This window comes from Rhinolophus sinicus, linkage group LG02 (assembly GCF_036562045.2).
Source record: "Rhinolophus sinicus isolate RSC01 linkage group LG02, ASM3656204v1, whole genome shotgun sequence".
Lineage (NCBI taxonomy): Eukaryota > Metazoa > Chordata > Mammalia > Chiroptera > Rhinolophidae > Rhinolophus > Rhinolophus sinicus.
The window spans coordinates 130,175,470-130,189,502 of record NC_133752.1 but is presented as its reverse complement, the minus strand read 5'-3'; the positions used below and the strand labels follow the sequence as shown (position 1 = coordinate 130,189,502).

General features: G+C 36.6%; 1 protein-coding gene and 1 pseudogene across 12 annotated transcripts in view; one reads left to right on the top strand and one right to left on the bottom strand.

Moving 5' to 3' along the window:
• The window catches only part of OSBPL8 (oxysterol binding protein like 8), a 153,013-nt gene that overhangs the window by 65,972 nt on the left and 73,008 nt on the right, over window positions 1-14,033 (bottom strand). For 8 of the 12 annotated variants that reach the window (XM_019755048.2, XM_074325392.1, XM_074325391.1 and 5 more), the window contains one exon: window positions 9,629-9,766. In XM_019755048.2, the coding sequence (XP_019610607.2) occupies window positions 9,629-9,766 (138 nt within the window). The remainder of the gene's footprint in view (window positions 1-9,628; window positions 9,767-14,033) is intronic. The other 4 variants (XM_019755050.2, XM_019755052.2, XM_074325395.1 and 1 more) reach the window with 1 other exon arrangement.
• Window positions 12,192-13,045, top strand: LOC141568551 (kinetochore protein Spc25 pseudogene; annotated as a pseudogene).

Sequence of the window (14,033 nt, the reverse complement as noted above, 5' to 3'; positions counted from 1 at the left end):
TTGCTAACAATTTGTTTAGAATTGTTGCATCTAGCGAGCAAGAATGTCTTGTAACTTTTCTCTCTTACAATGCCCTTGTCTGCTTTTCACATATAAGCCTCATATAGGGAATATTTCTTTTTCCATTTTATCAATTCTAAGATGCCATCAACTATTAGTTACATTCCTGACTTTCAGAGATGCCATAAAATACAAGGGAAGAGGAGGAGACCGATAGCAATTTTAACATGTGTAACACATATCCCAGATACAGAGATATTACAGTGTTTAACAATGGCCAACAGAGATTGTAAAACACTATCAATTAAAGATCCAAACCAATTTCAGGATGTTAATATGGGGGTGGAGGGAGAGAGGTGCCTTTTAGAATTAATGAAATGCAGTATAAATGTAAAGTTGGAATTATTTTTTCCCTAAATGTTTGGCAAAACTTGTTTGTAAACCTATCTGGGATTCATGCTGTCTTTGTAAAGGTAATCTATATTACTAATTAGATTACAAAATTCACTAAAATTTTCTATTACTGAGTCAATTTTGGGAAGTAATATCTTTCTAGAAACTTGCTCATTTCATCTAATTTTTCAAATGTACTGACTTTACGTTATTTATATTATCTTTTAAACATCTGCTTACATTTTCAGTTGTTGACCCTTTTTTCATTCTTGATGTCTATTTCTTTTTTCCCCTTAATCTTGGCAAAGGTTTGGTAATTCTTATTTGCCTTTTTGGACAACCAACTCTCTTTCCTGATACTCTCAAGTGGTTTGTTACCCCATGTGTATAAGTGATATTTCCACATCCTTGCCAGCATTTGGTATTGTCAGTGTTTTGAATTTTAGCCTTTTTAATAGGTGCGTAATGGTATCTCATATTTTTGCTTTTTTGCTTTTTAATTATGAGCTCATATTTAATTATTTGAGGCCTGTGTTTAAATATTCTCTAAAGAGGATCTGTGTCAACTCTCCTGAGCACCTGAGAATACTAATATAACACAAGATTAAACTAAACTGGGGGGTGTGTTTGTTTTTGTCACAGAAATAGTATGAATTCTGGCCCCAAGTCTACATAAGTATGTATTTGTGCTTCTCAAGGAAGTGTCCCTCTCTCTACCCATTCTACCTTGAGACGACACCAAGACAGGCAAATACATCATGACTTCCTCCGTGGGCGCGTTTTCCAGTTTGTTCCTTTGTTTTTAATTAAGAATACTGCCCTTTAGGACTCCTAATTTCATATGGAGAGATCTCCACACCAAATTTCCATTGTGAATGAGCCACAGGCTTTTACTCATTTCTCTTGTAAAAACCCAAGCTTTTGATCGTCATATTAGCAAGTGCCAGTCAGGACAAATGCTGGCTCCAGAGCTCACCACCTCTCTGAATTTCTGCCCTCCTCCTCACGCCATTACTTTATTGAGAGTTCAGCTACACTTCAAAAATAAATTTTTAAAGATTGTAGTCAGCATTTTGATGTTCTTACTAGGAAGGCTTTCTCTGAACATCCAGTTTGCCATGTTATTGGAACTGAAAGTTCACTTAACATATTTTCATGTTTCCTTATGTTTCCCTGTCTTGTCCCTAAATTTCCCAATTACAAATTAAGCTCTTGAAGGCAGCAGCTGAGAATACCATTTTTGGTTTGTTTTTGCTTTCTAGTACCGAACTATGTATTCTAAATAAAGACCAGCATGATAAAGGAGACCCTTAGAAAATCCTGTACTCCCCAGGGGGTATTTGCCCATCTGTCACAAACATCTTTCCTTCACCTAGAAAGAGATGAGTGTGATAAACTTTCACTGTTTTTCATCCTGAAGTAAAAGTTACAACAACCAAAGGAAATGGAAACAACCAAAATACTCCCCAGTGTGCCTACTGTTTGTCTTCTATCAGAAAATGTGCAAATGTTACTTGGTAAATTAAATTGATATTATCTTGCAAGATACTTATCAAAAATACAGAAAGCTTGCCACTACATGCCTCAAATAAGAAAAGGAAAATTATAGCAGTCAAATCTACGGATGAATCTCTTATCTTACCACTCTTGCTAAGGAGGAACCTCTCAGACTTTGGAAACAAATTGGGGGAAATCACAATAGTAAAGAGCTGAGAAACTAGTGCATATAATATTTGATAATCCTTTAATGTTACCTTAAGTAAAAAGAATACATCTATGACGTTTATAGGGGAAAAGTATCCTTTAGTGTTCTTAATGTTCATCTTACTGCTCTGTTAAAGAAGCAATTAATGAGGTTTGGCAAGGGTAAGCTGTCTTATCCTTTCTCTCATCTTTGTAAAGATGCTGAAAACAAAGCTGAATTATTCATTCTCACTTTTCAATAAATGCTTTCAAAGTATTTCCGTTTCCCCTGTAGAAGCATAGGAACAGTTGAAGAACACAGACATTCCAACATTTCAGAAGAGAAATTTAGAAAAATATTTTATTCTTATTTTCTTAATTTGCCAAATATTATATTCTCTTTTATTATTTAGTATGTACTTTCACAGCTCTGTGAAGCAACTACCCAAACACAAGGAAATTCAAAAGAGAAAACAACTGTGTCTTAAGAAACAACTTCAGAAATCTAACATACTGAGGATTAAAAAACTCAGAAGAAAATTAATATGAACTCTGATTTATACTAATTCTAAAGAAAACAACCTATGTCTATAAACCAAAGCACAGGATTCGGGGGGGGGGGAAATAAAAATTAAAGACAGTGGGGTTGGGGTGGGGAGATAAATTCAAGCTCTCTTTCTGATAAAACAATTTTCATGAAATATAACACATATATTCAAGAATACATGTTATGTGTTCCATACACACATGGTCTCATATCTGTTCAGAGTTGATCCTAGAGGTGTCATATCAAGGCAGAAGGAACTGCCTTGGTTCACGGAGGAAACCAACTCCCAGGATTCCTTTTGTCTGTGAGCCACTTTAATGAAGCCATTCCCAGTTAGTCACCTGAGATTATACCAGCAATGTCTACCACTGTCACCCTGGGGAAGCTGGTACATCTGCAACCAGGTAAATCTGTCAAAGAAAACCCTCCTTTACTTTGAAGTTTCCTATGAACTTGTAGATATAGATCTATCATGTCATGTTTAATGCTGGCAGTGTATTCAAGGTGAAGGGACTTTTCAGGTTTAAGAGAATTTACTAAAAGAGAAACAGAGTATTAAATATATACGTTTTAATTCAAGATCAGATAAACCAAGCATGGTCTAAGTAAATTTTAATAAAACTGACTAAGCAGGTAAAATTTTTAGTTTCAAGTTTTTAATTAAAAAAAATTTTATTAAATATATTGAGGTGACATCGGTTAGTGAATTACATAGGATTCAAGTGTACAATTCTATAATACATCATCTATATATCACACTGTGTGCTCACCACCCAGAGTCAGTTCTCCTTCCATCACCATATATTTGACCCCTCTTCACTCTTCTATCACCCACAAACGTGTAAAAATTATTTTGAAATGGACTTACTAAGTTTTGTCAAAGCAACATTTCATATCCTGTCACAAATCACTACAATTTAAAAATGTTTTTTTTAATAAATAAAAGCATGTAAATTAGTTTATGACCAAAGAATGAAAGGGTAGCTACAAAACTCATTAAGCTTTGATAACGATCTCAAACATGATCCAGAAGGAATAGACTATCTGTCAGTGAGATGAGCTATAATGTTATCGCTAGGCTCCCTGGGCATTGTCCTTATTCAAAAGTAGAGGGGAAAAGGGAGACAACACCCTAATTAATCTACATGTCTTTCTTTCTTGAAAACAACTGGAATACATTAAGCTCAAACAAGTCACCGTAAAACGAATACCATCCTATTTAAGAGACTGTAATCAAACTTAAGTTAAAATTATTTTGAAGTAAACTGGTACTTAATCTTTGAATAAGGGGTAAAGTTTGGCAAACACACAATTTTTTGGAATAATCTTATTTGTTGCCATAATCTAAACATATAACAAATAAAAGATTATCTTGATGCGTGTGTGTGCTTTGGTGAGAAGAGTCAGAGTATCCCCAGTTCTTCCAAACAAAAAAAGAAAAGAAAATTCTAAATTTATGGAAGGAAACCACACTGCAAAAAACAAACTTAAGAATCGCTTTTAAGGGATATAATGACCTACATTAAACCGGTATGAATCAATGAGCATGAAGGAGACGCAGCCAGAAAATAGGAACCATGAGAATCCTTGACATTCCAAGGCACAGGCAAAACAGAAAGTTCTAACACCTTGGCATTTGTATAAAAAACAAACAAAAAAAGCTGACACTGTAATTCACTCCAGTGTAGTACAGGAGCTAAGACTATGGGCTTTGACAGTCCTGAGTTTGAAACCTGCCTCTGACATTTACTAGTTTTGTGAACTTGAACAATTTTTTTTAAAATGCCTAATCCTCACAGCTTTCTCTTATAAAGCAGATACAGTAACAGTGCCTATATGTTGTGGGGTTGTTTCAAGAGTTAAATATAATTTTGCACATACAACTTTTAGCAGGATAGCCAAACTCAGTAGATAGCTCAATAAATGGCAGCTATTAGTACGAATCCAACAAATATCACCAAAACAAATACCATTATTTTCCTGCTGCACAGTCATCCACTCGCTAGCAGGACTCTTTCTGTAGCCAACACAGGGACAATATTTCATGTGAGGCTCATGTTAGATAACAGGCTCCCAGCACATGAAGATCACCCCCAAACTGCATTTATTCATTAAAAAATGAGACGGTAAGCTTCCAAAGAGCAGGGTCCAGGACATAACATGTGCTCAATAAAGACACTTATTCACCTACTAAATACAAAAGTACCTATTATGTTCCAGGTAAGCATGCGATTTTTTTTTTTTAAAGAAAGATACATATAACCACCATGCTGTACACCTGAAACTGACATAAATACTGAATGTCAATTGTAATTGAAAAGAAAAAAATTTCTTATAGAAAGAAAAATCTGCCCTGAAGAGCTTACTATCATATTTATTCCCTGCAACTTTCCTCCTTTTACACTAATCCCAAATTACTTTTAGCAGTTCCGTATTCATCTGTTGGGGAGCCCTTGCCTCAGCCCCCACAGCCACTTCCACAACGTTTGTAAACTGCCCACTGATTCTGACATTTCCCTGTACAGATCCCACCTCCTCCACCACAGCAACTCACCAAACTCATCCATGAAACCTCCACTCTCAGGCCAGCATCCCACACTCACTCTGCCACTATTCTCTGGTTGTACTCACCTAGTAACACCCAAGCTGACAGAAAAAAATCCCACACTATGGGAGATTGACGCCAACCTCAAGGAGGCCTACACTCTCCCTGACAACCCCAGCACTGCGGTTCCTGCACTTTCCAGCTGATGCCTAGTCCAGCCCATCCCTTCGCCTTCACACTGGATCCCATCGATGCTGCCTCTCTGAGAACCTGACCTATTAACCCCCCCACCTTTTCCCTATATTTTGTATTTCTCTTTCTGACTCTATACTGTCATTTTTTATTTTTTGAAAATGTTTAAAAATCTCCTATCTTAAAATAAATCTGCTTTTTGCCCTGTCTTTCTCAAGCTACCATACACTTTCTTCCCCTTCAAGGGCATAATTCCTAAGAGTTCGCTATCTAATTGTCTCCAGTTCCTTATCTTTCTCACTTCTTGTCTTATTGCCATCTAGCTTCTGCCTTCATCACTATCTCCAAAACTTATTTCACAAATATGAGCAATGATATCTTGTCAATGGGCAATTTTTCAGTTGTCTTAACTGGCTTGACTTTTGAGCTGTATATAAAACTATAGGTCATCACCCCTCTGTCATAAAACCCTCCGTTGCATTCTTCTGGGATACAGCACTCCTTTAGAAATCTCCTTTGCCAATCCCTTCTCCATCGGGTCCTTAAACGTTGGCGTTTTTTAGGACTGTATTCCAGCTTTCTTCTTTTCTCAAGCTACAATTCTTCCCAAACTTTTCACAACTCACAATCAGAAATACATTTTACTTAAGATAGTGTGTGTGTGTGTGTGTGTGTGTGTGTACACATATGAGTATCAGATAAAAATGTCACCGATCAGATTAGCTCTGATCTTTTGATCCCATTCTATTTCATTAAAAAACAAAAAATAGTAATGTCTGGGAATCACTAAAGTGAGCTACATGATTCTTTTAACTCTGTCTTTAATTACTCTATTTATGCTGACGACTTCCAAATCTACATTTCCAGTGCAGATGTGTCTGTTAAATCCTAAACCAATAAAACCAATTTCTCCTTAATAACTCCATGTGCATAACTCCAAAGTACTTCAAACTCACCATGTCCAAAACTGGAGTTCTCAGCATCTTTCTCCCAAACATGGTCTTCCTCCATACTTCCCTATGTAAACTACTGAACTAGTTTCCCAAGCAAAATATCTAGGAGTCACTGCTGATTGTTCCTTCTTTCTTTCCACTGTCACCCCCTACTCAGTCACTCATTAATCCTTAACACATTTTCCTCTAAATAGCTCTCCACTTTTCCCCCCCCCCGCACTACTGTCACTCTCAGCCAGGCTGTATTCTCCTCAACTGGATAGTACAGACTAGTAATGAGTCTTCTCAAATATACTGTATTCTTCCAAATTTGTAAATGCAATTCTAATCATTTTGTGTTACTTACTATTACAGTTATATAGTACTATACAATAAACCACCCAAAACTTAGTGGTTTAAAACACTAAAATTATTTTCTCACAATGCTGCAATTTAGTAACATAAGGTGTGAGTGGGGAGTGGGGAAGGCTTGCCCCTGATCCATACAGCATCTGCTGGGACACCCAACATGGCTTCCTCACTCCACGTCTGGTCTTTCAGCTGAGAAGAACAGAATAGCTAGAGGCTGGTCAATTTGAGCTTCAACACAGCTCAGTAGTGTCTGGATAGTGAAACTTCTTACATGGAAGCCGGCTTCCTCCAATATGCAAAAGCAGAAGTTACCAGGTCTTTTTAATGCTTGGTCTCAAAAGTCCTAGGATGTCACTTCTGCCACATTCTATTTGTCATAGCAGTCACATGGCCAGTCTAGATTCAATCGGGGTAGAAGTGAAGGAAGAACAAACTCCATTTCTTGGTGGGCAAGTTGCAAGAACACAGAGAAAAAGAGCACACAAAATAAAAGGTAATGCTGCAGTGGTCTTTGAAAGTGAAATATAACACAGTCCACCTAATTCACATTCCTTCCACATGCAAAATATACTCAATGCCCTACTCTCGCCCTACCCCACCCCCCCAAAAAATATCCTATTACAGCCCTGCCTGTAAGGCCAGGATCATGTTAGCTTGGAATCAGATGCGAGTGCAGATCGTACTCCTAGGGTTTAGTTCCTCACATACAGCTCCTTAGATACAGCTTCTCTTAAGCCAAAATACCATCACTTCAAAAGATAACGTATCTGTCCCACTGCAGTAAGCCAGGGATAGGATTGTAAGAGACACTTGAATTCAAAAGATGGAGGGGATGGGGAGTTACACAGAAGGCATCTAGCAGTGCCACAGCAGTTGTGAAATCTGCTTGGTACACGTCATCAGCAACTTGATTAGAAAAGAGTTCTGCTTCCTGAAAATAGTCCTCAGTGCCTCTTGATTCTGCCCCTGGGCTCCTGGCTCCATCCTCTGAGTCATTCTTCCTATTTCAGAAGAAAGAGTCCATGTTTCCAACAGTGTAGCTTTCTCAGCCTGCTTCCTGCCCATCCAAGATTGGGATACCCCATTCACACAAAGGCTCTTTTTAGTCGAACTATGTCTATCCTTTTCTGTCTATACCAGTAGTGCCTCCATTAGAACCACACTTGTACAAAGTTGTGGGTTTCCTATGAATTTTACTGCAATTAACTCCTCTGGACAGATGCCACATCCACAGATCTCTGTGACAGGCCACTCTCTACTTCTATCGTGCTGTGGGACAGAGGACTTAAGAGACTTAGAAGCTTTTGAGTAGCTGAGACATTCTAAAAAGGTCGGCATTTAAGACTCTTTGAAGGCCCTTTGTCTAGCTGAAAATCTCTGAGAGGCATTGCCTTAAATCTTTCTGGGGTCTCAAAAAAATTTTTACAGAACGTCCTGATCTGATGCTTACTCTGAGGCCATTTTTAACTGACAGCACCCTGGGATTTGAGAAGTATCAGATAAGCAAGGGGAAGGGAGAAGATATTCCATAGTGGAAGACCAGAATACATTAAAGCATAGTCTTACTGAGGAATAATGAAGAAAGCCATCTAGCTGGGTTTATGATTAGGGAACACAAAATGAAATGGGAAAGGTAGAGTAAAATAAAACATACCAAGAGCCCTGACTACCAGATCATGCAATTTTCAATTTATGCTCTCAACTAAGTGATTTCTCAGACACAGCCAGGCTTAGGAGCCACTGCTCCAGGCGACAGCCATTGCTGACTTTTTGAGAATGGGAATGACACAAATGCAGGCATCTAATGAAGTTTTCAGTTACAAACCTGAATAACAAAAAGTGGCATTTTCATTTACAATTTTCTATTTCTCTTTATTTGCATTATTTCTCTCAGAGACCCACTCACAGGACCCATGTATTCCCTGGCCATATAAGCGTTTACCATGTTTCCCTGAACATAAGACCTAACCGGAAAATAAGCCCCAGCATGATTTTTCAGGAGGACATACCCTGAACATAAGCCCTCATGCGTTTTTTTGGAGCAAAATTTAATATAAGACCCGGTCTTATTTTCATTGTGCAAAGTACTGCACAATTTTTCACTTAAAATAAGACCCGGTCTTATTTTCGGGGAAACATGGTACGAGGCCAGATTTTATTCATATAGTACTTTAATCAAATCATCACATCACAACAGACTAACTACAGAAGCAGATATGAAAATTTAGGTGTCTTTTTTTTAAGCTAGACATTAAAGAGATCTGCAAAAACTGTGAAACAGTAGTTCTCAACCAAAGACGATTTTGTCCCTCAATGGACATTTAGCAATGTCTAGAGATAGTCCTGGTTGCCACAACTGGGGAAAGTGCTACTGGCATCTCGCGGGTAGAAGCCAGGGATGCTGTGAGACATCCTACCAGGAATGCACTGGGCAGCCCCACACAACAGAAGATTACCCAGCCCAAGATGTTAATGCTGCCAGGGTTCAGAGACCCTAAGGGGAAAAATATACCACTCTTCTCACTCATTTTGGGGGTAGGGAGAGGGAATATAGTTATTTTTCATAAAAAATATGTTATCCATAGTCTCATGTAATGAATTAATAATAAACAATTTAAAAATTTCTCGTTTTAATTTATAATACAGTCAATATCAATAGGTTAACCTCCACACATAAACAAAAGCTCTTTGGGGTTGTCAATAATTTTTACCAGTGTAAAGGAGTCCTGAGATCAAAAACTTTGAGAATCACAGAATTAGAAGAATGATATAACCAAGTATGTAGGAGAATATGAGCGACTCTAAAAGAAAATTTACTTATTTGAAGAGTATTTTGAGTGACCGAAACACACAAAACACCCTGTACCACTAAATAGTTCAAAAGAAAAAATGTCATTCTCCCCTCAAAAAAACCAAAACAAAACAAAAACAAAAGAAGGAAACGTTGAAACCACAACTTCTTACCCTGGTTGTGAGGACTTGCTGGACTAAAAGATGCCTGATACAACTCTTTGGTAGGAGTTGGATAAGCTTCTTTCCCTTGGCGCTGACTCATCTTTCCTGGTGTCAGAAGTTGAGATTCGTCACTGTTTGCTACCACAGCTCAAGGAAAGAAGGGAAAAAGAATTAGTACCTCCGCCCTACATTTACATAATGGCATAATTAATAACATGGAATAGAACTATGATTGAAATCACCTCAATGGTTATATTAATTTTACTCGTTCAATGCCTTAATATAATTGTTTTGTTTTCTTTTAACTTTAGTTGGCTATCAATACAAAAGAAATTGACAGGTAGGCATGAGTAAAATAATACAAATTACAGACATTATAAAAATGAAACTACATATTCAACCGATGATAAAAAGTACTCCACGGTTTATTGTGTTATTAACTCTATATTTGCTAATAGAACAATAAGCAAAAGACAAAATCATTTCACATAAGAAATACAAATGGCCAATAAATATATGAAAAGATACTCAACCTCATTAGTGGTCAGAAAAATTACAAATTAGTAGTAGTATAAAATAATATCTTACATTCATTAGAATTTGTATTCTAATTTCTAATTTTTATAGATAGTAGGCATAATTCTTGTTTTAGAGATGGGGAAACTTGAGGTTCAGAGATTGCCTTGCCAAAGATTAAGTAATAGAGATTAAGTAATAAAATTCTAACTCAGGACCATTTGGTTCCAAAGTTTGGCTCTTAAAAGCTTGCTGCCCCAATAATCAATTTAAACCATGTTTAAGACTGCAGTTCACCCACTTGACCAAGCTATGAACAGAGGAAGGCGATGCCCAGTTCCAGAGAGGACAGAAAAAAGAAAAATACTCAATGAAGGAATAAGGCAAATTGTGAGCAAGCCCACACTGCCCTAGGATCGCCACATTCCTTCACTTTGTATTTCTTGTACTTTCAGCTTATAAAAACCTTAGTTTTATCTTGAGTAAGAATCATTGTGTTTTCATTCTAGACTTAATTTTTCACTTAACCAGAACTTCACATTCACATTTTTATCACCATCTTTTAAATCAAATTGCTTTAACACGTTTTCTATTGTGCTAAAGTTTTAAAATTATATTTTAGCTCCTTAAGTTTCAAAGTAAAAATTAAAAAACTCTTTATCTTCCAAGTAAAGACATAAAAAATGTATTTTCCCATCAAGGCCATTAAAAAAAAGAACCTATACACTGATGACTCCTAAATTTGTGTCTCCTAAACTCAAACTCATGTATCCAATAGCCTGCTTTATAATCACCTCTAGTATTTAACAGGCATCTCAAACTTATCCAGAACATAATTCTTGATTCTGCTTATTCTCCAAACCTTCCTCTCTCCCATCTCAGTGAGTGGAATCACTATACCCCTCTCCCACTTTCTCAGGCCAAAAACTTAGATGTATTCTTTGATTTTTCACATACAGTTTACCTGAGATCTTTATACTCTACCTTCAAAATTTATCCGCAGTCCTTCTACTTTTCCCCACTTCCACAACTACCGCCCTGTTCTAAGCCACCACTACCTTTTCATTGGATCACAGCAGCAGACTTCTACCTAGTCTCCTTACTTGTGTAGAGTCCTTTCTCACGTGGAAGCCCGAGCAATCTTTATAAATCATAAAGCTGATTTGCATCATGCAGAAATATCCTCAATGGCTCACCATTATACTTGCAATAAATTCCAAGGCCTAAAGATTCAGCAATGTCTGGCCCCGGCTTCTCTCTCCAACCTCATCCTCTACCACTCTGCTCACTTGGCTCCAGCATTCTTGGCCTTGGTATTCCTCAAAACACACCATCTTGCCCCAGTCTCTTGTTTGCTCTACCTGAAATACTCCTACCCCCAGATCTTATTATTAACCCCTCTCATCATTTGTTGTTTGTGTTCCAATGTCATCTCTTCAGAAAAGCCCCTCATGGTGCCTTCGGATAAATAAGTTATTTTACTATAGTACAATTTAGCAGTTCTTTTGGATGTTTTTGGTTAGTGCCCACTCCATCACAGTTATACGCTATCACTTTACATGATTTTTTATGATAGCTCCTATCACTGTCTGAAGTTATATCATTTATCTGTCTATCATCTGCCTTCTCTATATATTCCATATATTATCTGCCTTCTCTATAAATTCCATAAGAAAAGGGACTTCTATCTGCTTTATTTTCTCATAAATCCTTGAGTCCTGGTATGGCCCTACGGTTCTGGCATACTGAAGGTGTTCAATAGAATTTTGTTGAATGAATCAATCAACAAATTTTATATTTTATGAAACTTCATTTCATAAAGTACATGGTGGTTCGTTCAGTTATTAAATCCAAGATACATTTAACTCCCAAAAATTATTATTGAAATAAAAATGTACTGATATAAAGACAGACAGATTGACCTAAGGAACAGAGAGCTCTCAGAAACAAACCCATAATTATGTGGAGCCGAGATATACGATAGAGGTAGGGAAAGAAAATCATTGATACTAAGAAAATTGGTTGTGAAAAATAGGTCCTTACCCTCATACCACACACAAAGAATAGTTCTATGAAAGTCAAAGACAAAAAAAGCAAAATTTGAAAACTTTTAGAAGAAAGCATAAACTTGGGGTAAGGAATGATTCCTTTAAAAGACAAACAGGAGACAGACGTTAGGCAGAACTGGTTCATGCCTCGTGTAGGGAAGACAGCGGGGCTCAGGCCTCCCAGAGAAGCAGTGTCTTACAAAATGGTAGAAGATGAACTGGCATTGTTAGATGAAAGCATAAATGAATTCTGGGATACATTCAAAAGCAATGTCAGTGACATCTGTCAGATGGTGGGACTAAGAGCTATCTACAAGGACATTAAAAGCATTTGCAGAAAAGCTGTCTGTGAAATTAAAGGAAGAAGAATGAATGGTTCAATGTTTCTAGAATATCAAAACCACATCTGCTGGCAGAATAAGTTCATTCAAGAAAAAAAGGATAACTTGTTCAGGTTAACTGTTGAAGTACAAGGCCAAAAGTAGGAACTGAAGTACTTACTGCAAATGCCCAGAATCCTAAGGAAAATATGCCAGGAAGAAGGAAACTATTTCTGCTGCTGAAAAAACTAGTGAAGAAAGGTTGAAAAGGCTACAGAATCTGTATAATTGTATAAAGATCAATGTGGACTAGAAATTTGAAAAATTTATGGTGATAAATTGCAGTTTATATTCACTAATATTGACCCTAAGCATCCTATTTATGTTCGGCCTACACTGAAATGTAGCAAGGGACTCGGAAGTGTCAGACAGTTCTCACTTGTGTGCCCAGCAGAATTTCAAGAGAATGCAAGGAAGATAAAAATTTTTCAGCTTTTTTTGCCAATGCTCGGAAAGCTTTTAGTACGATGGGTTATGATTAACGTATATATAATTAAAATAGTACGTAAAACTGTTTTTCTTCCTTACTGTGTATCTCTTTTAAAAAGAATTCTCATTATCCATTGTTTGTCTATAATCCCTTTGTATTTTTTTAAATATTTCTGTGTGGTGTATATCTTTAAAGTATTTTAATTACTATCTTAGGAAATAAAAAAAAAGACAAAAGAAAGCAATAACCATAAAAGAAAGAATTGATAAATTCTATGGGAAAAAAAAATTAAGCATTAATTTAATCAAAAGATACCATAAAGAAATTGGAAAGAAAAACACACACAGGAGAAGGCGCTAGCAACACATGTAATTAACGAATGGTCAGTATCCTGAATATGTTTTTCTTAAAAAAAATCCTCATAAATCAATTAGAAAAAGACTAACAATGCAATATAAAAATGGGGTCATGCATCAAAAAGAATAAAATACCAAGGAATAAATTTAACCAAGGAGGTGAAAGATCTGTAGAGTAGTCCCCCTTATCAACAGTTTTGCTTTCCATGGTTTCAGTTACCTGGTTTACCATGGTGTGAAAATATTAAATGGAAAATTCCAGAAATAAATCATCTGTTTTAAATTGCATGTCATTTTGGGTAGCATGAGGAAATCTCACGCTGTCCCACTCTGTCTCACCTAGGACGTGAATCACCCCTTTGTCCAGTATATCCATGTTGTATGTACAATAAAATATTTTGAGAGACCACATTCACATAAATTTTATTACAGTATATTGTTATAATTGTTCTATTTTATTATTAGTTATTTGTTGTTAATCTCTTACGTGCCTAATTTATAAATTAAACTTTCTCATAGGTACTCGTATGTATGTACAGGAAAAAACATAGTACATACAGGGTTTAGTATTATCTGCGGTTTCAGGCACCCCCTGGAGGTCTTGGAATGTATCCCCTACTGTCCACTAAAAACTATACGACAATGATGAAAGAAATTGAAGACACAAATAAATGGAAAGATATT